The 27,932-nt window shown below is 47.9% G+C and overlaps 1 protein-coding gene across 2 annotated transcripts in view; it reads left to right on the top strand.

Moving 5' to 3' along the window:
- Positions 1–27,932, top strand: part of KDM1B (lysine demethylase 1B) — a 1,796,634-nt gene that overhangs the window by 1,333,368 nt on the left and 435,334 nt on the right. For both annotated transcript variants that reach the window (XM_069613586.1, XM_069613587.1), the window contains one exon: positions 25,023–25,139. In XM_069613586.1, the coding sequence (XP_069469687.1) occupies positions 25,023–25,139 (117 nt within the window). The remainder of the gene's footprint in view (positions 1–25,022; positions 25,140–27,932) is intronic.

Genomic DNA, 27,932 nt, shown 5'->3' with positions numbered 1-27,932 from the left:
CCTCCTGTCGGGCCTCCACCCTCGCCAGCCGTGACTCGAGGGTGTTGGTGGGAGCAGGAGTGGTGGGGGTGCTGTCACGGGGGCCTGCTTCTTCAGTGCTGTCCTCAGGGAAGGGGCTCGGGTCTGAATCATGCAGGCAGGGATCAGCACTGCTGTAGGTGGGTGAGGGCTGAATTTGGGGTGGGGCGATGGACATGGGGCTTGGGGTGGGTGTACATGTCACTTGTGTGACTCCTTCCTGGTCCACACACTCCTCAAAGTCATCTTCAGTGGTGGCCAGTGCTACTAGGGACTCCTCTTCCACTGGTGTGGGTGTGGGCTGCTGGGTCTCGAGTGTGTCAGGCACACTGGTTGTAGGCGTGGCGTGCTTGGCTGCTCCGGAGGTGGCGGTAGCCTTTTTCTGTGTGCGGGATGTGGATGCCCTCGCGGTGGTGTCTTGGCTGGCATCTTCTCCATCGGTGCCTGGGGGAGGGGGGGGGGTAGAAGAGATGCAGGGCATCAGTGATGGTGTTACATGCCAGAAGCATACTATGATGTTGTTTATTATTCATTTAATCATGCATTCATGTCTTACAGGTGTGTCACACAGGGTAGTCTGAGGGGGCATTTTGGCATTTGCTGCATGGCAGGTTGCATGCCGTTGATTTGGGGTTTGTGTGATGTATTACATGGGCACGCTCCATGTGTGTTGGCTCTGTGTTGGTTATGGGATTGGCACTCAGCATGCATTTCTGTCTGGGTTTGGCCCACCATGTGGACTTGGATGTGTTCATGTGGGTGTTGGGACATGCATTGGCTTGTCTAGACTCTCTTCCACATCACTTGTGCTACGTCATGGTTTGCCCTACAGGGATCTGCAGGGTCACTCACCTCCTTCTGGTGATGATGCCGCACCCGTCTCCATCTCCCCAAATCCCTCGATGGACTCTGGATTAATGAAGCTGCTTGCGGTCTCATCCCAGGGGAGCATTTTGGCAGGAGAGTTGGAACCCCCGCCTGTGGTCATGGCCTCCCTCCTGTTGCTTGCCATGATGTTACGGACCCTCAAGCGGAGGTCATCCCACCTCTTCCTGCAGTCCTTGACACTACGTGGGGTGGTTCCTACAGCCGACACCTTGCGGGGTACCTCCTGCCAGATGTCCTCCTTCTGCTGCTACACATCACGCTTCATGTTCTGGGATTTGATGAGATCTGCATGTGCAGCAAGGGTGTCCGCTAGCATATTTAATTCAGCGTCGGAAAAACACTGTTTCCGCAGCCGGGGGGTGTTCTTCTGGGTTGCCTTGGACATTATGGAAGTATTGGCACAGAGCTCTCCAGGAAACAACTGGTGGTTTGGGAGGATTGCAATGGATTGTGTTTTTTAAAGATGGCCGCCGGCCCATTTCCCGTTCCGACGCAATGATGTTATTTCCGGGTCTGGTTTTACGAGCCCGGTATTAGCACGTTGGTATTACCAGGTCGGTATTTAGGGGTTCCTCCTAGGCGGTGGTGGTATCAGTGTGTCCCGTGATGGCGCTATCGGGGGGTTGGAGGGCCTTTTGCGGCATGTCGGTATGGCCATTATAGGCATGGGGGTTTGTGCGTGCCCGCGCACTCGTAATCACCTGCTATTAGCCGCGTCATACGAGCACAGACCCGTTCGTTCCGCTATGTCGGTAATGACCCTGTTTTTACCGCGCTACTCGTAATGAGGCCCTGTGTCTTTCAAGGCTTCGGCTCTAAGTCTCCATGTCGGGATCCGTGTTCCGGGCGGCGAGTACTGCCATGCTATAATCAATGGCGAGTGGTCTGAGAGGACTCCCGCTTTGTATTCTGACTGTATTAGTTCCCCTGTCAACTCCAGTGCAGCAAATATGTAGTCTAACCGCATATGCAGGTTTTGTGGTGCTGAGTAATGAGAATATTGCCTATCCTGTGGGTGGTGCATTCTCCATACATCCACTAGTCGAAAGTCACTTAATAGGGTCTGCAGAGCTCTAACTACTGGGGTGGGCTTCGTCGTCTTCTCATCTGATCTGTCAACCCTGGGATCTAGTGTACAATTAGTCTCCTCCCCATATAACTGCCCCCCGATATATGGGCGGATCTTGCTGTATAGAGTTCTGAAGTAGCTGGTAGCATCCTGGTTCGGGGAATACGTGTTAATAATGCTCAGCTTTCTGTTTTCCACTAGTCCTCTTATTAGCACCATCCTCCCATCTGGCTCTATGTTGGACTGTAACAGATTAAAGGCGGACATGTGGTGCTATCCACGTAATTACCCCTTTGGTATACGCCGAATACATTGCTCCTATGGTGGTCCCTCGCCTCCCCACCACTTCCTGTTTTTCTTTTGTCAGGTGAGTTTCCTGCAATAAAGCAAAATCAATGTTCTGTCTCTTCAAGTACATTGTGACCTTATTCCTCTTCAAATAGGTATTGAGTCGCCTGACATTCTAGGTCAGTATCTTGAGGTCCCCCATCTCATCCATACCCCGTTCCGCCTCTGTCCTCCCTTGTCTTCCGCTCCATACACAGTGATTTACAGGAGTATGCTCGCTCCCTCCCTTTACTTAACATCCCTTCGAACATCCCAAATCCCTTCCCACCCCTCTCCCCCCTGAAACTTCCCAACTTCCTCCCCCGTCTCCATCCCACCCATCCCCAACTGAACTAACACCCCCCCAGCCCCAACTCCCCTCCCAACTACCCCCAACTGTTGCCCAGCTCCATCCCTGGATCTCAGGCTATCCTGCATCTAGCCCCTTTCCCGGTGGTACCGCTACTTGGAGCTCAGCAGGTGGACACCGTGCTACCAGTGTCTCAACTAAACTACCTAAGGGGGGTGATAGTGTGTCTCCTAGCGCCGCTTGTATAGTGCAGCGCTTATGTCTCCCGCATTGTGCTAGCAGTATGTTGCTCTCTGTTACATCTCTATTTGTCCTTGTGTGACCTCTGTCCTCACCTTATTACATGCAGTGCTATATTCAAGTTCCAAAAACCACTTTCCATACAACATTACAGCCCAGGAAGTACAAATTCACTTACACGTCCCGCTCTCCGTCTGGTCATCCGCTCCCGCAGGACAGTTCCGCGCATCCAACCACTTTGCTGCGTCCTCCGGAGTCTTAAATAAAAAGCCCTTATTCTGGTGAAACACCTTCAGTTTTGCTGGATAAATCAACATATATCTGTAGTCCGCTTCACGCAACCTCCCTTTGATCGCCCCATAGTTCATTCGCCGTATTTGTACCAGGAAGGTGTAGTCTGGATACGTCGTGATGGATGCTGACGCTCTGCTTATTGTTACCCCCTTTTCGGAAATGTTCCAGGATCTTCTCCCTGTCTCTATAATTCAACATTTTGGCAAAGACCGGGGCTGTGGGGGTGCTCCCGTTGGTGGCCTCCTTACCAGGGCTCTGTGCGCCCTCTCTACTGCAAACCCTTGGTTGAGGTCTCCCCAATTGATTTCCTGCAACAGCATGGTCTCGACATAGTTGATCAGGTCTGATCCTTCTTCCCCACCATGAGTCCCACGATTCATATGTTGTTTCTGCGCACCCGACCTTCCGCTTCTTCCTCTCTGTCCTCTAAGTTGCACACTTAATGACGCAGTGTATGTACTTCGGCGGTGTTCGCTGAGCATGTGGCTGTGTTTGACTTCACCTCTGTCTTCAAGCCACTTGTACGTTCTCCTAGCGTCCGCACATAAAAAAAAGTCTTAGTAAATTCACGTCCACCTGTACAGCATCTATCTTGAACTTTAGCAGGGTCTTTAGTTCGCCCATCGCAGCGCCGAGCTTAGCTCCCCATGATGCTTTCAGGTCTGCAATTGCCTCCAATATCTGCTGGTTGCTTCGTGCCGGGGCTATTACGCTCTGCATGTGCTATCCCTTGCTCCTGACACCTTCTGTTATGTGTGGTGATTTGGCGAATAGCTCCATCATGGGCTACTTCCCCTTCACTTTGGCCAGTTTAGAGGCCATGTTGAACCAAGGGGTGGTCTTTGCACTTGGGATTGCTAGTTCCATTGTGCTGCGGTGCCTCTCGCCACCCCAGCTCACCCCTTCTCTTTATCCGTCAGAGGGCTATTGTCCACCTAGATTACAGCACAGGAACGTCTCACACCGTGTCCCTTAAGCTGCCCCTTTGTTTCAGTTTGCCTCCAGTACCCCACTCAGTGGCCTCCGTCCTTCATTATGGGCTTATCTTCTCTGCACCATTGTTCTGTAGCCGCCCCCTTATGTCCTCTACCAGGATGCCAGTGTTGTATCTTTATTGTGCTCCTGTTTGTGCTCAGAGTGCCATTGGGCTCCGGTTCCACGGAGCCACCACCATTTCCAAATCTTCACTGTCCTTGATCACACATATTGCTGATTTGTTGTTACTCGTTTCTGGGCAAAGTGTCAGGTGGTCCGGAATCCTTCCTCTTAATTTGCTACCCCTCGCATGGGTTAGGGCAATATGGTGTCTTATATTCCTGTAATTCGCTTGCCTTTTCTTCCGGTCCTTCTGCAGGCACTTTGCCTCCTCCTCCAGGTATTCCTGCAGGCACACCGCCTTGCCAGTACTCCTGTGAAAGTCGTCAGTGCAGCCTATCTCGTCTGGGCTCTCACTGCGGAAAGCGACTTGCCTTTGTCATGGATCCACTACGTTTCCTTATCATGGCCGGATGCCACTTCTTTGCTTCTGTGTCAATTTCACTGCGTTGTTCGTTCAGGCCCGCTCCATGCCCACAATGCCGGCGACACTGTTGCTTCTCCTGTATCCTTTTCCAGGTGAGCAGGTTTGTTTGTCCACTTTCACCACTCTGACGTCTGGGTGCACCACGCTGCAGATGGTTTCAGGGGTCGTTCTCGCTTGCGTAGATTAGTAGCAATCTGGCAGCCAGCTACCTCCAGACTTTCATAGTTGTGTTCTGCCTTATGCTGTCGGTCCGCCGGTTCCCCCAGGCCCTACAAACATGTGGATCTGCTGCCGCCCCTTTCGCTGTGTTCTTCACTGCGCTCCGTAAGCATGACTGTATGGGCATTCTGCCTTTGCCGCGATCCCTCGCATCTCATAGCTTGCACCTCAGCACTGCGTTGCCTGCTTCCCCGCCCCTGGCGGTCTTGCCAGCCACCGGCAACACGTATCCTCGCGCACACCATATTCTGTGTTCTCCGCTTACGAGTGGGCAGCAGTTATTGCTACCAGCAGCCTGCTCACCCAGCTGTGGTCCTCTGTTCGTGGGGTGCCATTTTGTTTCGTTTGAATCTTGAGCTCTTCCCACTTCGTAGGCTCGCAATTACTTCTTATTGCTGGAAATGTCACCGGGCCTTCAACTGCTGCATACTCTGTGTATTCATACTTCCATATAAATCCGTGGACACTTGACAGCTACCTCCAAGCACCTTTTATTCACAGGATCATTTGCGGATCCGCAGGAGCTCTCAGGTATCACAACCTACTCCATGGCCATGTGGCCATGCCCCTCCCTCCCCCCGAGTAAACAAACCAGAAGACCAAAACAGCTAATGCTCCAGGCGTGTAAATTTGCTAGAGGGCATGCAGGCTTCTCTCTAGCTGGGATTATCCTGCTGCCGGATTTTGCCTGGTTAAATAGATTGGATAGACTTTTCTGGTGCTCTATGCTGGGTTTGGGCCAAACCGGGCACAGGGATGCTTTCATTTAAAATCTCTATCCAGCCCTGTCTGCAAGCTGCTTGCAGTAGTAGGCAGGAATTACGAGTCAGAAAAAGTATATAAGGGTTCTAATTTTGGGACATTAAACGAGCAGCTATTTGAAGAGATAAGTTGGTGTCCTGACTTTAGTAAAGAGACCTTATATCCACTTAAGGAAATCATGTGAAAGGAAATTCAATAAGTGGGATTGGTGTAGGAACTATAGTCATTTAGCTAAATTAAAAGGCTATGAAGAAGTGTCCCATGTTGTCCATCGGTATAGGAAAACGCAACCTTACTTGTTACTATGCCCTGATCCTGCCATACAGTGATTTATGTTGAAATTGCATATCAATCAACTGACGGTTTGATCGATTACTGGATCACGGTTGGGTCTTCCGGCTGAGAATAGATTCTTGCAGCATAATGGATAAGCCGGAAACTACGAGACATGTAATTACGCAGTGTGCTAAATTGGATCACGTGTATATGTGCAATCTGGGGAGTCTGGTCCATAGTTATGAAGGGATCTTAGTAGATTCCTTCTGGGACTATTGTTTAAACGCAGGCACTATTGCCATGCAAATTGCTTTGTATCGTGTGTGGCGACATGTACAAACCCTGTTGATTGAGATGGTTTAATGTAGGTTTGATTATATTAAATGACTTTGGGATAATCTGGCATTATACTAATGTTTATAGCAGGGACATAGAGCGTGATTGTGATTGCAGTGGTGAATTGATAAAAGGTATGATAAGGGTGAAGATGGTACGAAGAACTGAGTAGAGCTCTGTATGCGGAAGTTTGGTTGGTGAAATAAACAGATGCTCCTGTTGGAGACGATCTAGGACTGATTGATCCTCTGCGTGTGGATGGAGCTAATGGTCCCCTACATGTGGTTTCTTATGAAGCATGATTATATATTATGAGTATTCTATGAGTTGATACCCTAAAGTGTGCATTTTAACGTTTTTATTATATTGGGAATTTTTAATGCTCTGCTTTGCATTATGCAACTTGAGTAACACTGTGGCTCTTCGGTATTATTGGAGAGAAATTGATATTTGATTATGGATTGAAATCAAATTTGAATGTGAATTAATCTGCAGTATGTATGCTTGTATATATTTTATGTTTTAAGCGGTTTTGATGACTATTTGTATATTGATTGTGTTTTTCTAAAGTACTTGATTGAACTAAACCACAATAAAGAAATTATAATTAATGATAACATTTGATGGGCTATCACCTCATGGCAACACTGATGAAAGGTGTTGATGGACACAGTTGTAGCGCCCTGAACCACGCCACAGAAGATTAAGCATTTGAAATTCTCTGCGGTGGAAATCCAAACAAAACCATGCCTTTCAAGGCCCAGTAGGGCTACCTGTTCATACTTTAATCATGATGCTATAGAAGGAAAGATTCTGGCCAGGCAAGCATCATAGAACGTGTGCTGGCTTTCCCCAAACCTATGTCTGGGGCTTTTCCTTCTGACACCAATCAAAAGGTTGCAGGATATTTTTGGCAACAGTGATGATGATTTGCCCTTCTCTTTTCGGATGAGTTCCTCCCAGAGAGGCTGAATGCCTGATGATAAATTACCATTTGACTACAATTCAGAAGAAGCCTTTCTGCGACTCCAAAAAGACTTGCATCATGCAATCGGTCTGAACACATCTCCGGATTGCAAGACTGTACTCCCCTTCAAACCTCAGGATCCAAATATGGGCTTCTTTACGGCTGTGATATTGTGGTAAATTGATACACTGGGCTTGGTTGCTCCCTCCGCGGAAGTAAGAACCCATGTCCTTACTGATAAACTGGAGGCAAAAGCCGCTGAGATTTTCACTATTTCCTTTATACGGAGCCCTTACCAATATGCTTCCTGCTAACTGGAATAGACCTGCTATGGTTCTCAGTTTACACAAAGATCTGCCAGAGAAATCTGAGTTGGATCTGCTGATCCAGCTTTCCTGTCAGCCCATCCCACTCCAGAAAGCTTGCTGGTCCAACCTGCCACTGCAGGTTGAAGGCCTACTGCATTTCCAATTGTACCTCCCAATAGGGAATTTAAGAGGCTAGATACGTGGGGCAGAAGAGTCTTCACTTAGGGGAATCTGGCATTGTGTTTCAATGTCTCATAGTCACTTGGTCCTTATACCCAACATCCGGTTGAATATACCAAAAGGACCATCCACCCTGCAAGAGGTAACGGCTCTTTAAAGCCTAAGCATGCAGCGTTGGTGCCCTAGGTTAGGTAAGCTCTGATAATGTCCTAAGTTTAATTTAGTTTACCACCATGACTCCACCATGACTCACCTTTGAGGGAAGAACTGCGACTCTTCAAAGAGGATTGTTTGGCAATACAACAGACAGATGGATCTTATAGGTAGTAGGCCAGGACTGCTGCCTGTCTTTTTTCAAAAAGCCCACCCAAAACCACCACATCACCTTTGGCTTTCCTGGAACAACTTCTTCTTAAAGAGATCACTTGCTATTGCTGATGTGAGTGGTGGTGTTATTTCTCTTCAGCGGTAGTCTGGAAATGCTGGTAGTCCTGTTATTTCCTGGTACCAAAGGATAGTGATCTCTAACCCATTCTAGATTTGAGATTCCTCTATGTGCTCCTGCAAAAAGACTTATTTTTATTTTTTTTAAATATTTTTGTTGGCATTTATAAAATAAACATTCAGTAGTGTTCCACAGCATATGCAGTGTAGTATAATTTCGTGCATTTCTATTAATCTTACAACAATTAAACCACAACAAACGTCTTAGTTCATCATGGTAGGCTCTTAGTCAGTCTTATCCGTGCAGGGGAGGGGGGGACGAGAGCAGCATTATCCATCATAGGGATGGTAATTTAAGGAAGTCCTTTCACTATTCGCTTATCTGATATGCTAAACATGTAACACATTGTTCTTACAGTTTCAGGGGGGGGGCATATCATCAGATGGGAGAAACATATCTCTTATTAATGCTTTCCATGCCTCAAATGCAACATTGACCTCTCCATCAGTCCCAGTATTTCCTGCGCCCCAAGCCGCAGTATCCGCTGCAGCCCAGCGCTCCATTTCAGTGCTCCACCTTACATATTGCGGGCCCACATTCGATTTCCATGCCATTGCAATTTCCCTTTTTGCCAGTATGCACACCGTGTCCATGAGCTTCACAATGTGTTTAAGTTTACTCAACCTAGGGTATATGCCTAAAAGGCACTCCTGTGGGGACCAGTCATACCAGTTCACTCCAGCTTTTTTAGAAGCCCGCTCTATTTTGGCCCAAAGGTTCTTCACTTTCCCGCACCCCCAGAACATGCATGTGCATCAAGCCCGCCCCTTTGCCATCACACCAAGGGCTTGCTGACCGGGTCTGTTTGTTGAAACCTGCCACCCTGAGTGTGGTCATGTATGTTCTATATATGACATTCATCTGTATCAACCGGAACCTGGCGTTCCTGGACACTTCTTTTGAGTGCATCAATGCCCTCTCCCATTCTTTCTCAGTAATAGTTTCTCCCAGGTCTTCTTCCCATCTAGCCTTTAATGTTGTGTTTCAGGGGTTAGGCCTGTCAGTTAGCTCACCATACAGCCTGGACACTGGCTTCCATCCATAGCTCAAGCCATATAGTTCTGTCAGCAGGGGGTTTGCTGCAGGCTCCTCTGGCCATTTGTCCCATTTCCCTTTGGCCACCTGCTTGATTCTCTGATACCACAGAAATGGCCCTTTTGGCAACCCTTCCATTTCATGCAGCGACTCCAATTCTCGTAAAATCCACTCCTCGTACATGTCCCCCCAGGTGTATAGACCCAGCCTTTCCCAGTGTCTCACGGTGGGGAAATCGGTGCTTACCTTACCTGCGTCTGCCATGATCGGGATGTCAGGCGAGTAAGGGTGCCCCAGGTGGAGCACTGACTTGGCTCTATTCCATACCTTCCTGCCCAACACTACAAGCATAGGGGTGCGCCTTAAGCAAGTTAACGGGATCCACAAGATTTCTTTTAGATGTGCCGGGGCAACCTGATGATGTTGGAGTCCCGTCTCAGCAGTGGTCTCATCCGATAGCCATCGAGCTACATGGCTGAGTTACGCTGCCAAGTAATACTTTTCCAGGTCAGGGAGTTATATACCACCTTCCTTGTAGGGTAGTGTCAGTATGGCCAGTGGTAGTTTGTGGCGGGTCGCCCTCCATAGGAACTCTCGGATCAGGATCTCTAGTGTTCAAAAGAAAACTGACTTGATGTAGTAGCAGATGTTCTGAAAATAATATAAGTACCTCAGTAGGATGATCATTTTAGTAATCGATGCCCTGCCCATCATTGACAATGGTAGTTTGGACCAGAACTTCATTGAATTACGCAGGCCCTTTATCACAGCCACGGAGTTGCTCTCATGGATTAGCTCTAGCATGTGCTTAATTTTGACCACTATGTACCTGAACGTGCCTAGTTGCCACCGGACGCCAACCTGCGGCAAGTCTCCCACGTCCATTTCCCTTAGACCCGCTAGTGGGAATATACAGGACTTCTGCTTGCTAAGGCGTATCCCAGAGTAACGTGCATAATTATCTAGTACCTCTTACACCGTTGGGGCGTTGTTTTGTGGGTCTCAAGTATAGCAGGACATCGTCAGCGTAAAGTGAGATTATGTGGTCTCTCCCGCCTACCCGTATCCCTGCGTCACAAAACTGTTTCCTGAAGTATATTGCAATTGGTTCTAGCCCCAGGATGTAGAGCATGAGCGATAGTGGGCAACCCTGTCTGGTACCTCCCTTTATATGCCAAGCCGACAACACCGTTCTACTCGTTTACACTCTCGCTGTTGGGTCTTTGTACAGTACTTTTAACCATCTCACCAAACCTTCCCTGAACCCAAATACCCTTAGTACCTCAATCAACCATTCCCAGTATATGGAGTCAAACGCTTTGATGGCATCGAGTGATAGTATCGCCAAGTGTTCTTTTTCCACCATCGTTTGCGCCATACTATGTTGCAGCCTGAGTAAGTTGGCCATTGTATTGTGGCCTGGGACGAAGCCGTTCTGGTTCTCATGCACAAGGCTCCATATCACTCTAGTCAGCCGTTTGGCCAATATGGTGGTCAATATTTTAGCATCGTAATTTAGCATTGCCAATGGGCGGTATGAGTCGCAGTCATCTGTGGGTTTATTTGGTTTGAGTATTGGGACTATCAGTGTTTACCTCATGCTTTTCGGCAGGGTCCCCACCTTGTACGCTTCTTTGAATACTTTATAGAGTAGCGAGTCAGTCGACTCGTACGCTTTATAGAACTCCGGAGGGAGTCCATCGCTTATTGGGGTCTTGCAAGTGGCCGATGATCTAATGGCCTCAGTCACATCTTCCAGAGTGATTACCTCGTCTAATGCCTCCCACTGAGCTTTGCCCAGTTTGGGGAGTTCTATCTCTTCCAGTGTGTCGTGGATGTCTGCCAGCGGCACAGGGGTGTCGTGTGCATATAGCTTAGAGTAGAAAGCCGCAACAGTTTTGGTGATCAATAGTTGTGTCCTGTGCAATACCCCATCCTCATCTTTGTACATAGTTATTAAGTGTCTCAGATGCTCCCTTTTGCACAGCCATGATGAAAGTCTACCCGGTTTATCCCCTTCCTTATGTGCCCTGGTGGTGCGCGTTATGTAGTCAAACTTAGATAGCCGCCCCCATGCTTCTTGGCAGTCACTCCTAGCCTCAACCAGTTTCGCCTCCTCATCCCTAGTCCCCAGATTGTTAGTTTCCATCTGTTTTATTTCCTCCTCCCGCTTCTCCAGCTCCCCTTTCAACATTTTCCTGATACCCCCACCCCCTGCTATAATCTCGCCTCGCATTACTACCTTCAAGGTTTCCCAAATTGGGCTCCAATGGTGGACACTGCCTCGGTTATTTTCTACAAACTCCTCTAGTTTATTCCCAATTTCTCCTCTAAAAATGTGGTCAGTAAGGGCTTCAGTAGGCATTCGCCACATTGGTATGGGGGGGGGGGGTCTGGGACCTATCATTTCCCAGTGCATAAGTAAGGGTGAGTGGTCCGAAAGCGACCTGCCCAAGTACTGTATCGACTCCACTTGTGCCAAATGTGCCTTGTCTACAAAGATATAATCACTTCTCGTGTCAAGACCATGCAGGGAGGAGAAGTATGAGTAAGCTCTGTCTGTGGGGTACTGCTACCTCCAGACATTCACCAGATCTAGTTGAGCCAGCGTGGCATTTAGCGCCAAGGGGGCCGCCTCCCTCCGATTTTGTGGCGGTTCCGATCTGTCTAGGTCCAGACCTTTCATGCAATTAAAATCTCCTCCCCAGATGAAGAAGTCCTCCCGGTGGTGGGTTATTTTGGCACAAAGCGCGTTGAGATTTGACGGTATGCCGTGGTTGGGAAAGTAGGAATTCACCACACTAATCTCAATTTGCTCAATGGCGCCCCATATTATCAGGTACCTGCCCTCTTTATCTGCTTCAACTCCCAGTAGTCTAAAGGGCACCCCTGGTTTTACCCAAGTGAACACTCCCCTTGCGTACTTGGAATAGGCAGTTCCATGCCCCTCTCCCCCCAGCATTCCTTTAGTTTGGATGTGGCATCTGCCATGAGATGGGTTTCCTGGAGCTATGTCTACCTTTTTCCTATGTAGGTAGGATTTAATCCGATTTCTGCATAAGTAGGTACCCATACCCCTCGCTTTCCACATTAATACTCTAAGTTGTGCCCCATGGTCGTCTGCAAATGCACCTCTAGTCAGCATCCAATCCCCCTCCTTGTACATTGGATGCTCGCAGCCTGGGACCCCCCATTTCGCACCCCACCCCTCCATTTCCCAATTGTGACCATTACTTGTGGTCCTCCCCCCTCCGCCCCTTTTCCAGTTGAAGACATTAGAACAGTAAAAACAATAAGCAGAAACCAAACAAGTGCGCCCAGCAACTGCATTGTTTTTTCAGTGCTCAGGCACCCCGCGTTGTCTTGTCCCATCCGGGGCGTCAAGCGCGAGTGTTCTCGTGCTGGCAACAGGCCTGCACTAATCATTTAGTTGGTTAGGACTTAGTGCTCAGGCAAGGAGGCTGAGCATGTCCCTCAGCCTTTCAGTTATAATGTAGTGCTTCAACAGACGTGGAGCAACAGTACGCTTTTCGCCAATAGCATCCTGGAACAGCCTCGCTCCCCCCTAGCTATTCACTGTTCGATGTTGTGATTTTTCAAGTGACCATTTCCTTTCCATCAGCTAGGTTGTTATGTTCCAGCCACATGTTAGCGGCTGGCGTTTCCAGGAATATGGCTCGCTCTTTGTGGATCGCCTTCAATCTGGACGGGTACAGTAGCATGTATTTCAGGTTCCACTGTCTAAGCTTAGCTTTGATCGGGACAAAGGAGTTCCTTGCTCTTTATACAGCTGGCGTGTAGTCAGGGTAAATGGCTAGTTTGGAGTTATTCCACTCTATCACTCTGCCCTCTCTTGAATGTTTGAGTATGATCTCTCTGTCTTGAAAGTTAAGGATCTTTGCGATCATTGGGCGGGGATGTGAGCCTGGTGGCAGACTTTTTTTGGAGGGATCTGTGTGCCCTTTACACCGCAAATGTTGCTGCACCTGGCCCACCCCTCCGCTTCTTCAGATCTCGCTTCAAATGTCGCAACTCTCCTTTCCAGCTCAATTACTCTAGTTTTCAGGTCCATGGAGCCCTGCTTCAGCGGTGGATACTCTCCGCCAAATTTCGTGCATCCTTTCGCATTAATTGCATGTTCGACTTGACTGCGTCGATTTTTGTGTCTATGAATGACCTCAGTGCTGCTATGGCCTCAAGAACCTGTCCATCCCGGTTCTCTGTGTCTATTATCTTCTGGGCTTCAGGTGCAGTTGCCCCTTCCTGTGGCGAGGACAGTGTTTTAGTCGCAGCAAAGGAGTCCATTATTGTTGCCTTCGCTTTATCCTTAGTGGAAGGCATTGTTGTTTGGGTATTGCACTGGATGTTGTTCAATTGGTTGGAATGGCCCAAGGTTTCCGATCATGATCGCCACCCAGTACAGCAGGCGGCAGGACTATGATACAGTGCTGCGTGTGATTGGATGGCGCACAATGGCCTTTGCATCAGTGGGGATATGCCGAAATAATTATACTAGGTCAAAAAAATACTCTAGTCAAACTTGATAAACTGTAGGCCAACTTTACGATTGACAATACTATCATCCCTGTGTCGACATCTGTCAAGACCCTGGGGGTCTACATAGACTCCACACTATCCATGACTAGACAGGTCCGCACTATCACATCCTCATCTGCACACAGCACCAAGCTCATAAACACCATAAAACCATACCTATCCAAACCCAATTGTCTATCAATAGCTAGAGCAACTATTGTGGGATGTGAAGTTGGTTGGTGTATTGTGTCCTAGTGAGTCCTGTAGAGGAGGATTTGGTGATTGTCTCTGATAGGTATGATGGTGCAGAGAGAGTGAGGCATTTATGTGTGAGGGTGAGAATTTTGAAAGTGATTTGCTCTTTGACCGAGAGCCATTGAGCTGATTGGCTGGCTTGGGAGATATGCTCCCTTTTTGGGATGCTTAAAGCGGCATGAAGTGCATTGTTCTGCGTGACTTGTAATTTGTTTAGGTTTCTTTCGGATGTACCTGCTAGTAAAGCGTTGCAGTAGTCTAATTTAGCACCAATAGTTGCTCTAGCTATTGATAGAGAATTGGGTTTGGATAGGTATGGTTTTATGGTGTTTATGAGCTTGGTGCTGTGTGCGGATGAGGATGTGATTGCACTTCCCAAGCCCAAGTAATGCCCAAGTGTTCCAGACTATCTTACTTGTGGCCAAATATGTGCGGTACTTGTTGGAATGTATACAGGCTCTATTGACTTGGGCTCAGGTCCTGTGTTGGCGTAGCTGTTATGTAGCTTTTGCCACGTGGTGTCCCTCTGCCCCCACTGCGTTCTGGTTATCGCCTGGATTAGGAGCCCGGTTTTGGGCCTTAGCAGGTCTGCTCCTTGCACTAAACAGTCAATGCTGCCTCATGAGAATGCTTCTTACCTTGTTCGTGCTGTCGGGTTCCGGTACAAACACTCCTGTTGTGCTTCAGTTTCTGGGTAACCTGTTGTGATCGCCGGCGTGTCGCTGTCAACAGGAGAGCCGGATCAGGGTCAGACTTCCCAGTCTCGTTATGATCTCCACAGGTATTTCATTTCACACTGCCTGGCAAGTGCATGTTCCTCCAGTTAGCGTTGTGGGGCAACTTTTTGTCCCAAGCTCCCCTGTTGACGCCTGAGCCACCAGAACATGCCGCGGCACCTCAGCCGCTCCTTTGCTGCTACGTTCGCCCTCTATGATGTTGCTTGAGTTGGCGTGGCTTTCACGAATGCCGTTGCCAGAGCTGCTTATCCTCACTTCCCATTGTCTTCCCTTTCACTCGCGCCACTGCACCGCAGGGTTCACACGGCAGGCTCTCTGAACATCAGCAGAGGGGTTCTCAAGGATCTTCCATGGGTGGCTGCCTTCTTAATGGTGTCGTGGGAGTACTCTGCGTCTTCTCTCTTCCAATCCCATCACCGCACCGCAGGGTCCGCTCTCGTCTCGAGCTCCTCCAGCGTCCACAGTGAGGCTCTCACAGGTCTTCCACGGGTATCTGCTTTCTCAGTGATGTCACAGGAGTATTCTGCCCTTCCCCCTCAGCGTTGCAGGTTCCTAGTCGCGTCCGCCATCTAGTGCGATGCAGGGGGAGGGGGTTCTATCAGGCGGTCCTATTTTCTTTCCCCGGCTCCGATTTTTCCCAGACTTGCTGAATATGTGTGGGGAAGCGCTTTATCTATAACCAAGAGCGCTTTTTATCCCGGCATGTGCCGTTCATCCGCTGTCACAGGATCTTTAGCAAGGATCACGGCTGGAGCTCGGCGCTGCAACCTCCTCACTCCATTGACACCAGGCCACGCCCCACTCCAAAAGGACTGATGCTCACCATGGCACAGATCTTCCAGGCATTGGTGCTGAACGACCACCCTGTGTAGTTAAATCTGTAGGAACTGTACTTTGACATCCCTATCCACCACAAACATTGAAAGTAAATTAATGTTGTGGTTGGAAGTGGTCACAACTAGTTTGCAGTACTCCAGTTCAACCTCACTTTGGCCACAAGAGTATTCCTGAAGGTCATGGTGGTGTTGGCTGTCCATCTTCACAGAAGGAGAGTGTGGATGTCTTTCCCTATCTCAAGGCCTACCTCCAGCAGGTTAGATTTGAAGAATCAACAATAGTGTTGTTGGTCAACTTGCAACCTCCTGCACAAGCTGTGTTTCTCTCTAAACACTTGCAGTTTATAGGGGAAGTCCTGGATATGGAGTGAGGCATTACCATCTTGTCCACAGAAACGGTAACAAGCATCCATACAACAAAAACCCTCTTCCATCTGACTATGGAATTCACAGCCATGATTTTCTTGACAATTCTAGGGCTCATGCCACTCTGCATCTTCATGGTTCCAGATTGAAGATTGTGCATACAGGCCGCTACAGTGTTTACTGAGGAGCTACTGGTCTGAGCTCAAATGGACACGAAGGACATTATCATGCCACACATCTGCAAGGACCTGCTTTGGTGCACAGCCACAAGCAACCTCTTTCAGGAGAACCCATTCCAACAAACTTTGCTGATTATCGTATGCCCATCCCTCCAACTCTATGGCAGCTTCACTTGCTTCCTGTGGTTCAGAGAGTTCAATTTAAATCCATGTGCATTGTGCACCGAGCCTTCCATGGCCAAGAGTAGGTTTCGCCTTTACGTCCCTAATCAGCCTCTTCGTTCCCTTGAGTCATACACTATTTTTGTTCCACCTGTATGTCTCTCGCCAATTGGGGGGGCACGTGTTTTCTGTCGTTGCAGCTAGGTGTTGGAATTCACTTCCACTTTGCCTTCGGGCGACGGCAGACTATTTAGCTTTCCACCTGTCACTAAAGACGTTCTTGTTTGTCTAAGGGGCGACAGAAGGTATGAGCTGTTTGAGTGGACTCTGCATAGTGCCAAGATGTCTTTGGGTGGACGTGTGCTTTATAAATGTACATAACATAACATAGGTCATGGACGCATCTATAGGATATTTCAGTAAGCAGTCATTGAGAAGGCCAGAAGTCCTTCTACATCAACATGCTGGAACCCCGGGCAGTTAGTCTGGCATTTTGATTATTTTTTCGTTCATTAATGGTTGAACTGCCCAGGTCCACATGGTCAACACAACTGCCATGCATTACATGGGCACAGCTGGTTCGGTCAAGTTATGAAGGAATACCATGCTCCTTTTGATTTTGTGCGATCAAGAGCTAAATGAATGTGGCAGCTTTTCACCTTGCAGTTAGTCGGAACGCCCAGGTGGGCATTTTGAGTCAGCTCTTCATCATCTCCATTGAGTGGGAGCGGATCGTGTAGATTATGGAACAGAACTTACTCTCTGCTGTTTACTTTCAGCTCAAAAGAAAAGCACAAGATCTTCTGTTCCAGGGAGTTCCCTGCGTGGACATCAATGGGTGATGCACTAGTGATAAGTTTGATCTGGTATATGTATGCCTTCCCTCCATTCCCATGTATTGCTCTGCTTTTGAGAAAATTGAGACGGACCGGAACAAAAGGGATCTTGGTTGCTCCGAATTGAGCTGGTACCCAGTAATGCCCGGACATGGCTACTTTATCCTCTTTGGAGGCAAGATCTACTAATAAAAACCCCTCCAACACCTCCAGTGGGACAGTCTCAAAATCATAAAGTTTGTAACATAGTCTTAATGTGTCATTGTCCCACAAGGCCCACCTTATTCTACAAATTATTGCCCAGCAAGGTGGCCAACAGAAAGATCCAAAACCTATTCTTAGCCTCCAGACTATCCCTTAACTGAAGCACACAATTTCCCTAATCTTGGCCAGCAAAGGAGTTCACAAATCCTATTCTTAAATGTCTAGCCCTAGTTGTAGAAGATAATGTAAAGTCAAATTCTCCCTGGAAATGTTATTTCCGGTGTTACTGAGTCTTGACCCACCTTCAATCTACCTGCCTTCACAAGACACCTCTCCCTGGCCTCTATCCCTACAGGCTCCTGTCTTGCAGCTTTTGCTGGGCGTTCCTCCAGCGCTTATCAGTGCACTGTTGTGTCTCCCCGAAAGTCTGGTACTTCCATTGTTTGTGTTTCTCAACACTTGAGACCTGATTTCTCCCAGACCTTGGTTTTCTCAGTGTTCAATGTGCAGGTCTCCCACAGACCACTGGTTTCTCAGAATTCAGTTTCATGTCTTTCCTGAGCCTCTGGTTTCTCTGCATTCAGTTGCAGATCTCTCCTATTCCAGGTCTCATAAACTGGCAGGCATCACACCCTTGTTTCAGGATCCGGGTAGCAAGTTGGGACTTCGATAGAGTGGCCACCTTGTAATAAGCGGTGCTCTCCTTGTCTCGATGGGAAGCAGCAAGGAACACATCTGTCTTCTCCCGGTCTGCTGCTACCTCTGCTGGACTCGCCCAACTTATTGTATGATTCCTTAAGAGCTCATGCGATATGCTGGTGTCAGTTATTAGGATTGTGTTTTTCCCTTGTTTTCTCTTAATTGATGCATAAACTTGAAATAAGCAACTTCTCTGCATTCGTTTATTGCCATGCCTTTCTCACCTGGACGTTCCGTGGCATTATTGATATTGATATTTTATTTCTATTGCGCTCGTACACAAGTGTTTCAGAGCGCGACAAGGCAAGGGAGGGGCACAGGGGAGAACAAAACAGCTATCTTACTAGGCCCAGTGACATTGAGAACACGCAAGTGCATGGGAGAGAGGGAGGGGAAAAGTGCATGGAAGGGGGGAGAAGTGGAAAGTGCGAAGCAGAGGAGAAACAGATAAATAATAAATAAATAATGAAGGCAACAAACAGTGGTAGTGCAGCCAGCAATTTGCAAGTGCTAGGTTTAAGGCAGCAGACAGGGTAGGTCTGATAAGTGCAGGAAGAAAAGGGGGGGGGGCTGTATGGGTACAGATACAGACCCCAGTGCAAGGGGTGGCTCAGGGGCAGTGCGGGAGGGTGGCAGGGTTAGCAGGTACCTGGGCCCGGAGGACAGAGGGTGACCAGGTGCACAGTGCCAAGAGAGAACAGATCAGCAGGGGAGAGGGGGAGCAAAGGCAGAAGAAAAGAGGAAGGTCTTGAGGTGCTTCTGGAACCAGAGATGGTTCTCTTCAAGTTTTAGAGTGGCAGGGAGGTTGTTCCAGAGGGAGGCCCCAGCCGAAGACAGCGATCTACCCCCAGCTCGTTTCTTTGAAAAACGACTGACCCTGAGGTAGAGAGCGAAGAGCTCGAGAGGGGAGGTATTTGCTGAGGTATTTTGGACCCAGGCCCCAGAAAGCCTTGTGGACAATGCAGAGGGTTTTGATTTTAATCCTTGCATCCACTCGGAGCCAATGGAGAGATTTCAGAGCTGGAGAGATACGATCTTAGGGCTTGAGGCCACGGACAAGTCTCGCAGTCCTGTTCTGGATTAGTTGCAGAGGGCAGACAGTAGAGGCAGCTAGATTTAGAAAGAGGCTGTTACAATAGTCCAAGCTAGAGAGAACCAGAGCTTGGGATACCATGAGCTTCTGGGGGAAGGAGAGGAAAGGCAGAGTACCTCTGAGGAGGTGCAGTAGGAAATTTGACTTTTTAGAGACCTCAGAGATGTGGGCGGAGAAGGAAAGGGTGGAGTCAGAGATGACCCCGAGGTTCTTAGCCTCGCAGGTGGGGGTAGGAGGAGGGCCAAGGGAGGCCGGCCAGAGAGTGAGGGGAAAGAATGGTGAAGGTGTGCCAATGAGGAGGATCTCCGTCTTGCTGGCATTCAGACAAAGATCACTGGCGACACACCAACCTTGAATGGCAGTTAGACAATCAGAGATGAGAGAGGGAGAGGAGGTGGCAGAGGGCAGCCTGAAAATGAGCTGAGTGTCGTCAGAGTAGCACTGGAAACTTTAGCAGAAAGTGGCAATGCAGTGGGTGAGAGTTGCCAGGTATTGGTTGAAAAGCCAGGGCGAGAGGTTAGACCGCTGGGGAACACCACAGGTAGAGAGGAAGATGGATGAAAGGAAGGACCCAAGTTGGACCTGGGAGGGTCGATCTGAGAGGAAAGAGGTCAGCCAAGCCAGTGCCTGATCAGTGATACCCAGGTTTTCACAGAAACTGTTGAACAGGATGGTATGATTGACCGTGTCGAAGGCAGAAGAGAGATCGAGGAGGAAGAGAATGTTAGAGTCAAGGTTGGAGAGAAGATATTCACGGATGTTCAGGAGAGCAGCGTCCGTCTTCTGGCAGCTCTGAAGCCAGACTGGTGGTCATGGAGACAGCCGACATAATTGGAATGACGGTTAAGCTGAGAGATGGCCAACTTTTCCAGGAGTTTTCCCAGAAAGGGAGTAATGGAAATTGGGCGATAGTTAGCTGGACAAGAAGGATCAGCTGTGGGTTTCTTGAGAAGAGGATGCGGAAAATCAGCAAGGGCCTGAGCGAGGGTGTCAATGTGGTCCTTGATGGTTTTAGAGGAACAGGGATGAACCTGTTTTGACGAGGCTCTCATAGATCGGACTTGTCAAGTGACCTCATCGGGGGAGAAAAGAGGAAAGGACGAGAAGGATGGTGGGGGGGGTGGCTAAAGGAGGGTCAGCAAGCACAGATGGAGAGGGGAGAGGAGGGGTGTGGGTGGAGATGGTGGACAGGATGTCCTGTGTTTTTGAAATGAAGTGATAGGCAAGGGCATTGCAAAGAGCCTGGGACGCAACAGGAGGTGTAGAGACTGCAGCAGGGTTGGCCAGCTCCTTGCAGATTTTAAAGAGTTCGGCCGAGTTGTTAGATCCCGCAGACACACAAGCTTGAATGTGGAATCTCTTCTTGGTGAGGACAGAGAGTCGATATTGCCTTTGTAGCAGGCGACAGGCCAGTTTGTAAGAGGATGAACAGGAAGTCCTCTATTTTCTCTCAGCCACCCTACACTTATGTTTAGCTAGTCAGAGTCATACCAGGAATTGCACTTGGCTTTGAACTTCAAACGGACCCTCATGACAGGGGCAAGAGCATCAAGCATATCAGAAATTGAAGAGTAGAGCAGAGACAGGGCTGTGTCAGGATGTGAGACAGCCAATGGTGGAGTGGGGGTAGAGAAAGTGGTGGCAAAAGCCTCAACTGACACACGCTTCATTGGCCGGATGTCCGAGAAGGTAGGTGGCAGTGTTGGGGTAGGCTTGGGGGAATAGAGGGAGAGATGAGATGAGAGGAGGGAGTGATTGCTCCAGGAGAGAGGAGTGGTCAGAGGGATGGAGAGGGGGAGGTCAGAGGAGATGAAGACATTGAGTGTGTGCTCTGCAGAGTGAGTCGGGCCAGAGGGGAGGATGGACAGGGAGAGGGAGTCGCAGAGGTCACGGAAGAGTACAGAGGAGGAGCAAGGAGAGTCTAAAATGTATATTGAGGTCACCGAGGAGGAGGAGGAGGAAGAGTTGAGTGGTAGAGGCCAGGAGGGAGGAGGAGAGGTCTGCCCCACTCAGAGAGAAATGAGGTGATTTGACCAGGAGGCTGGTAGATGGTAAGCACAGTAAGAGAAAGGGTAGGCGAGAGAGAATGCCTACAGACAAGGCATTTAAAAGAGGAGTAGGTCTGAGTGGGAATGATAGAGGCAGGAATCCACTCAGGAAAGATCAGGGCTACCTTTCCTCCCCCACCGGACCAGGAGGATCTGGGTGCTGAGAGGATCTTGTAGCCATCAGGGAGGAGAGTGTCAAAGCTTGCGACAGAGCTGGCCGTGAACCATGTCTCAGTAAAACCAAGGACATCAAGGTCTAATTCTTCAAGGAGGTGGCAGATGTCAGAGGGAGTGTTTGACAGCAGAGCGAGAGTTGAGGGTGGCAATATAAAGAAGGTTGCCAGCCATAAAGACCTTCCGGGGAGGGGTACTGATCAGAGGTATGCCCTGCGGAGGAGAAAGAGCCCTAGGAGGGGCAGAGGAGGAGGAGGAGGAGGAGGAGGAGAGAGGGGGCAAGGTAGCTAAGGGGGGAGAGGAGGGGACAGCAGGAGATGAGAGGAAATTGATGAGGCGAGGAAGTGCCTATCACAGAGGAGGAGATTGGTCTGAGGGCCTTGGACCATGACAGTGCCATTTAGGTAGACATTAATGATGACTTTAGAGGAGTCGAAGGAAGCCATGAGAACTGCCCAGCAAGTGCCACCATTAATGGGAGAGAAGGAGATAGGGCAGAGCACAGAGACCATATGAGGAGTCCATAGATCTGGCGAAGGAACGACAAAGAGGATGTCGGTGATGGTCTGTCTCGCGGAAGCTTTGGAGTAGGTGTCGGCGATAGGAAGACCAGGGTTAGAGGCCAAGATATCCTTTTTGAACTTCTTCCTACCAGACTTAGTGAGAAGGGAAGGATAGTCAATGGAGAAGCAGTTGAAAAAGATAGGAGAAACAGAAAACGCATTGGGGTGGAAGCGAGGAGAGGATGGAGATACTGGGGGGGGGCTAAGGCAGGTAGGTGTGGGACAAAAGAGAGCGGTGAGGTCACTGGGCTGGCAAGTTACAGAGAAGAAACAGTATACAAGCAAAATACAGAGAATTTCGCAATGGACAGCAAGATTTGACTTTTTAGAACAAAGCAAAAACAGCAAGTTTTGGCTTTTTAGCACAAAACAAAAACAGCAGGATTTGAGTTTTTATTACAAAGCAAAAACAGCAGGATTTGACTTTTTAGCACAAAGCAAAAACAGCAAGATTTGACTTTTTAGCACAAAGCAAAAACAGCAAGATTTGACTTTTTAGAATAAAGCAAAAACAGCAAGATTGGCTTTTTAGCACAAAGCAAAAACAGCAAGATTTGACTTTTTAGAACAAAGCAAAAACAGCAAGATTTGACTTTTTAGCACAAAGCAAAAACAGCAAGATTTGACTTTTCAATCTTGGAATCGGATGTTAGCAAAGGGTTTTAGGAAGCACTGCGCATCAGGATGACAACATGGGAGTAACAAGCAGAAAGAACAGTGATGGTCAAAGGCGGTAGGAGTGAGTCCATAAGGAAGGAACTAAGCCATAGTTCTGGAGGAGGCAAAGTCAAGGCAGTCTGGATTTCTTAGAGGAGTGGGGTGGCAGCATCATTGTGGTTAAGGTGCAGAGAGGACCCCAATTAACGTTCCGGAAGCGGACAGGGAGCAGACGGGGGGCCTTAGGAGTGGGCCTTAGGAGTGGGCCTTTGCTGAGAGGGCCGGCTGAAGCCTGCCGGTCCCTGATTGGATGGAAGAAAATACTCAGCAACCAATGGGAGTGCAGCACAGGGAGAGGTGGTTCAGCACAGCCTGCCTACACAACAAAGAAAACCACGGCGGCCATCTTTGAAGGGCCAACAAAACAGTCAAGTAAGCAGGCAATAGTGGGAAAAAACTTGTGCCTTCAAAATAGCAAGGCAGCTCCAGGTATTAAAAAGCTCAACAAATGGCAGCACGATGAAAATGACAAATAAAACAGTCCTTTCCAACAATTTTATGCAAATTTTGCTTTTTTCTTTTTCTTCTTTTTTTTCCAATTTCGATTTTTCAGGTTCATTAATTCCCCTGGAGGTGCAGTAATGCACAGAAAGTGCACCTACCTTATGGAATGGTCAGCAGCAGGCACAAACTTCACATGTGCAGGAAAACAGATGGCTGGGAGGGTACGCAATGTCGGCACCATCTTGCAATTCTTCCAGTAGCAGCACTCTCTTCTTCTGAGTCCACCCAGGCTCGGGGAGTGCACTGGAGCAGATTCTCTGCTCGGCCATGCAGTTCACTCTCGCATTGGTTTCTGTCTCTTCTATGTAAGTTAGTTTGAGAAATGTTACCGGTATAGACTGCAAACTCTGCGTTTCCGCCAACCATTTGTGCATGTCCTGGAGGGTTTAAAAGGTATTTTCCCTGTTGGTATTTGAGATCATAGATGTAGCTGGTGTGCCAGTATCGTATCTTGTAGGCAGTGGGGAGCTGGTGGTATCTTTTATCCCGTGGGAAGCCCAGCGGGGGGTAGCAGTCAGACCAACCCAATCTGTTGCTGCTTGCTTCATCTCTCACAATAGGGTGGGAGGGTGGGAAGTTCTTTCAACCCACCACAGACCTTAACTTGGCTCTCACATTACTGATGATGGTCCTGTTTCAGGCTATTCATTCTTGTCCTTTACGTCTTCTTACTTAGATGGTTGCTTTACTGGTGGCGCTCACTTCTGCGAGAACGGTCTTTAAACTGCAGGCCTTATCCATTTCTCCTCCATTCTTGCAATTCATCAAAGTCACACTTCGAATAGAACTATCCATCCTTCCAAATGTTGTCTCGGAATGGTATCTTCAGGAGATAATGTATTTGCCCTTTTTTATTCCCCTCTCTCATTTGTTCTAGACGGATGACCGGTTCCATCAATTGCACCCTGGATCGCACTCAAATGTTACATTTATAGATTGAACGATTATTGTTTAAATCACTTTGAATAGGTTTCACCAAACCAAAAAGGAACCACAAAACAGCAAGCAGACCCATGACCAGGTCGATTGTACTTTAAATCAAAACCTGTTATGATCTGCTCATAAGGCCAAGCAACTACTTCTGTTCTCCACAGAGGAGTCTCCTTGTTGGACATTCGCGAGGGGGCAATTTGGACTTCTCCACATACCTTCATTAGGCACTATCGCCTGAATTGTGTAGCTGGTGAGGGTGCTAAAATGGATAGGTCTGTCTTGCAAAACGACCTGTTTAAATTGAATTCTTGTCCTTCTCCCACCTACGTACTGTCTTTGACATGGCTTTTGAAATGATTACTTTGTTCAGTCATTTTCTTCCTTATGGATACAAGGTTTCCACCCACTGATTTCTTATCTCCCTTCCACCTACCCCGCTAAATTCTGTTGTCTAATTGGAATCTTTGCAATTTTAATAACATATTTGAAGTGGCCTTTCTGCTATTCCTTGTTATGACTGATGTCAAAAGGTGGAACTGAGGAACGTGTTGCTGATGATTTTGAATATATGTACAGGTGACCTCACTTCTGGTATGAGAGCATCAGAGCTACACAGTCCCACTTGGTGGCTGCTGAACATTTTCCAAAGCAGACTTTTGCCAGGAGTGTATTTTAAAAGATGTGGAATCTCTAGTGGAATCCTCAAAGCCATCAGAAAGAACTTTACCAAAGTTACATTTTTGCTTTTCAGTACATATTTGTATTAATAGGTATGGAAAGAAAAGATAGAGAAGCACTTTGTGATGTGCGCCTAAGACTGGTTTTGAATACTGTGCTCTGTATTTTCTACCACAATTTAATATACTGTTGCAATCTACACCCTTTCATTTTTGAGCAGTTACAAAATGTCTATTGATTCCATAGGTTTTGGTGACAGTACCTCTGGCACTACTGCAGAAAGGTGTAATTCGATTTAATCCTCCTTTACCAGAAAAGAAACTGAAGGCAATAAACAGTTTAGGAGCTGGAGTCATTGAGAAGGTATACCCCTTTCTGGTGCTTTCCACATTGTTTTGGATTGTTCTCAAAATGTATTCATTATATCATGTGTCCCAGTAACTGATGAGTGTGGTGATGGTGTGCTTCTAAGTATATATATATCCTGTACGTGTTCAAAGTAAATGCTGCAAGTTGCAACTGACTATGTGAAAACATTAGTTACGTTACACATATATCTTTAAACCTGCTTGGTTCGTATGTATGAATGATGTAGGAACATTATTCACACTTGTACTTCCATTCTGCTGTTCCTATCTCCAGTGGTGAGTTAGTGAAATAATCTCCCTACTAACAGGATACAGACGGTTGGAATAACAGATTACAAGTCAGTTGGACTTCCCTTACAGATCCAACCCTTGTAGAGACACATTGAAATTTGCATTTACAATAAATGTAACTTTTGTGGGTTGTTTTGTGTGTGTGGTTTAAAATCAAATTGTACACAAAGCGATCACATAACAAGTGCAAAATGTACAAAGGTGTGGGAGCTCCTCAACTTGAAGGAACATGGTTCAAATATCCCGTTCTATTGGGTGTACCCCACTAAGGAGTGCACAGAGGAGAAATATTAAGTTGCTTAAGTGTGGTTGCATCCAAAGGGGCAGTCCAGCACTGAAGTGCAATGCGATTCTCCTCTGAACAAGAGTGCCATCTGCAGTCCAAGAAACAGAATAAGTTGCATATAAATTACAATTCAGAAAATATTAAACCCATTCAAATAAGTCAGCGCCACATCAAAGACAGTTAATTATAATAAAGAGCAATTGCAAATATCAAGGCCTCCTGTCGTCCACTGTTAGGCAGAATCCTGTGCAGTGCCCTTAGGGACCACTGCACCTGATTAAGACTACAGGTGGCAATACAAGTTTTACCTTTGGTACAAGCCCAGCACTACTAAGTTATAGTGGTAGCAGTAGCAGAGCAGCCAGGCTTATCTCAAGACTATATGAGCAGTAGCAGAGATTACACAAAGGGACCACAATTACTGTGACTCAAGCAAACACTGCCTCAAGGTTTCAGGTAAAAAATATAAGTACATTTATTTTTAAACCATCAGTTATAAACAAAACCACACGTTAAATATACTACAACTAACCAATTCACTTTGTACTGTAAGTCTCAAGGTAAGTACCCTATGTTGGAATGAACCGGTGTTATGAACAAAAGACGATACCGCGGATACGGTCGCGATCACTTTTTGACAGTTCGGTCTACTAAATAAACGCGTATCCATGACATGAAATGCTACCGGGGCAAAAACACACTTTGCACCTGAGATACCCAGAGGGAGTTGGAGGCAAAAATCACAGGCAATATTTAGGTTAGGCAGACAGTATCGAGAAACACGAGTTCAAAGTGTCGGAGCCAGGGTTAGGTGACGCCGGAGACCTGTGCCGAAGATCACACTGTTAGATAGTTCACGAATCAATGTAGCCAAAAAGTACTTGGATATTGTCAATGTTCGGAAGCAAAAGTTATAAGAAGGAGGGAAGACCAGGACGAGCCTTGAAGATGAAGAAAAAGGGATTCACCCAGTTTCCTCGAGTAGAACACAGTACCTTATTCCAACTATGCAGCTGGTGCCCTGGCAGTTGTACCTGTTGGTTTCCCGCAGACCCATGATTCCTGGAGCTTCGCCGTGAAGGAGGACGTCTGAAGGGGGTCTGCACCACACAGGGCTGAAGCCGGCAGCAGCGACAACGAAAAGGTGTGCTCCTTAAAAACAGGAGAGGCTCAGCAGGTTGCTTTCCGCACCACTACAGCAGTGTGCAGCAATTTCGACCACGGCGAAGATCTCTGGCTGAAGAAGGTGAGCTGGTTATCCCCACCAGGCTCAAGGGAAGAAGACTCCGGACAGGATCTCCTCTTAGTCGTTGAAGGGAAGATAGCTCAGGACTGCAGCAGGGCTTCAGCAGGACGGGGTAGTTGCAGCAGCCGTCGTTCTTTCAGCTTCTCTTCAGTTCCTTGTAGTTCCAGAGGCGACTCTGACTTCTAGCCCAAGAGACCTGCCTTTTATGTGCAAAACCCCCATTCCCACAGCCTGGCTGTCAATCATGCAGCAGGGGGGTTGTCCAGCCAGGACAACCACCTCAGCCAATCATGGCAAAGTGCGACTCGGGTTTCCAAGGATACCCTGTGCAGGGGGTGACTACACTCCTTCCCCACATTCAGTCTACCTAGACACCCAGGCACCAAGAGAAGGGCTTCTCTGCAGAAGCCCGCCAAAAGACAGTGAACAAAGAAGGCAAACCTAGTTTGCCACGCAAAGTAAAACACAAGAAGGACTTTAACAAAAAGAAATGGCGAATAAACCCAACCGGAGCCAAAAGAAAGATGATTTGGTCAAGCGGGTTTATGTCCGAGGCTAATATAATAGCCAAGAACAGTACCACATTTATCTAATATAATTGCGGTAGAAAAGTTAGGGTAGATACCACTGCCACCAGCCAAGTCTAATTGTTAAAAGAGAGAAACAGTGCTCAGGGAGGTACAGACAGAAAAAGGGTACAGATTAGCTCTTTCAGTACTCTATGTAAGATGGGGCGTACTGGGTCTGTGTTAAGAATGAGTATGTAAAGTAAATGGCAACTTTACCTTTCTCTGGGGGACAGTAGTCAGCCCCAGGGAAAAGGAGGAAGAGGGAAGTCTAAAAGACAACCCTGGGTTACTACGCTGAAGGTGCTGTGTAACCTATACAAGGACAGGGGCACTTGGAGTGGTGTGCTCCAGTGCCCAAGATCACACAATGAGTAAAAACGCATAGGCCAAAACACA

Source organism: Ambystoma mexicanum, chromosome 5p (genome assembly GCF_040938575.1).
Source record: "Ambystoma mexicanum isolate Mex_15411 chromosome 5p, UKY_AmexF1_1, whole genome shotgun sequence".
Lineage (NCBI taxonomy): Eukaryota > Metazoa > Chordata > Amphibia > Caudata > Ambystomatidae > Ambystoma > Ambystoma mexicanum.
Note: the sequence above shows the minus strand (reverse complement) of the source record. Positions and strands in the feature narration are given on the sequence as shown.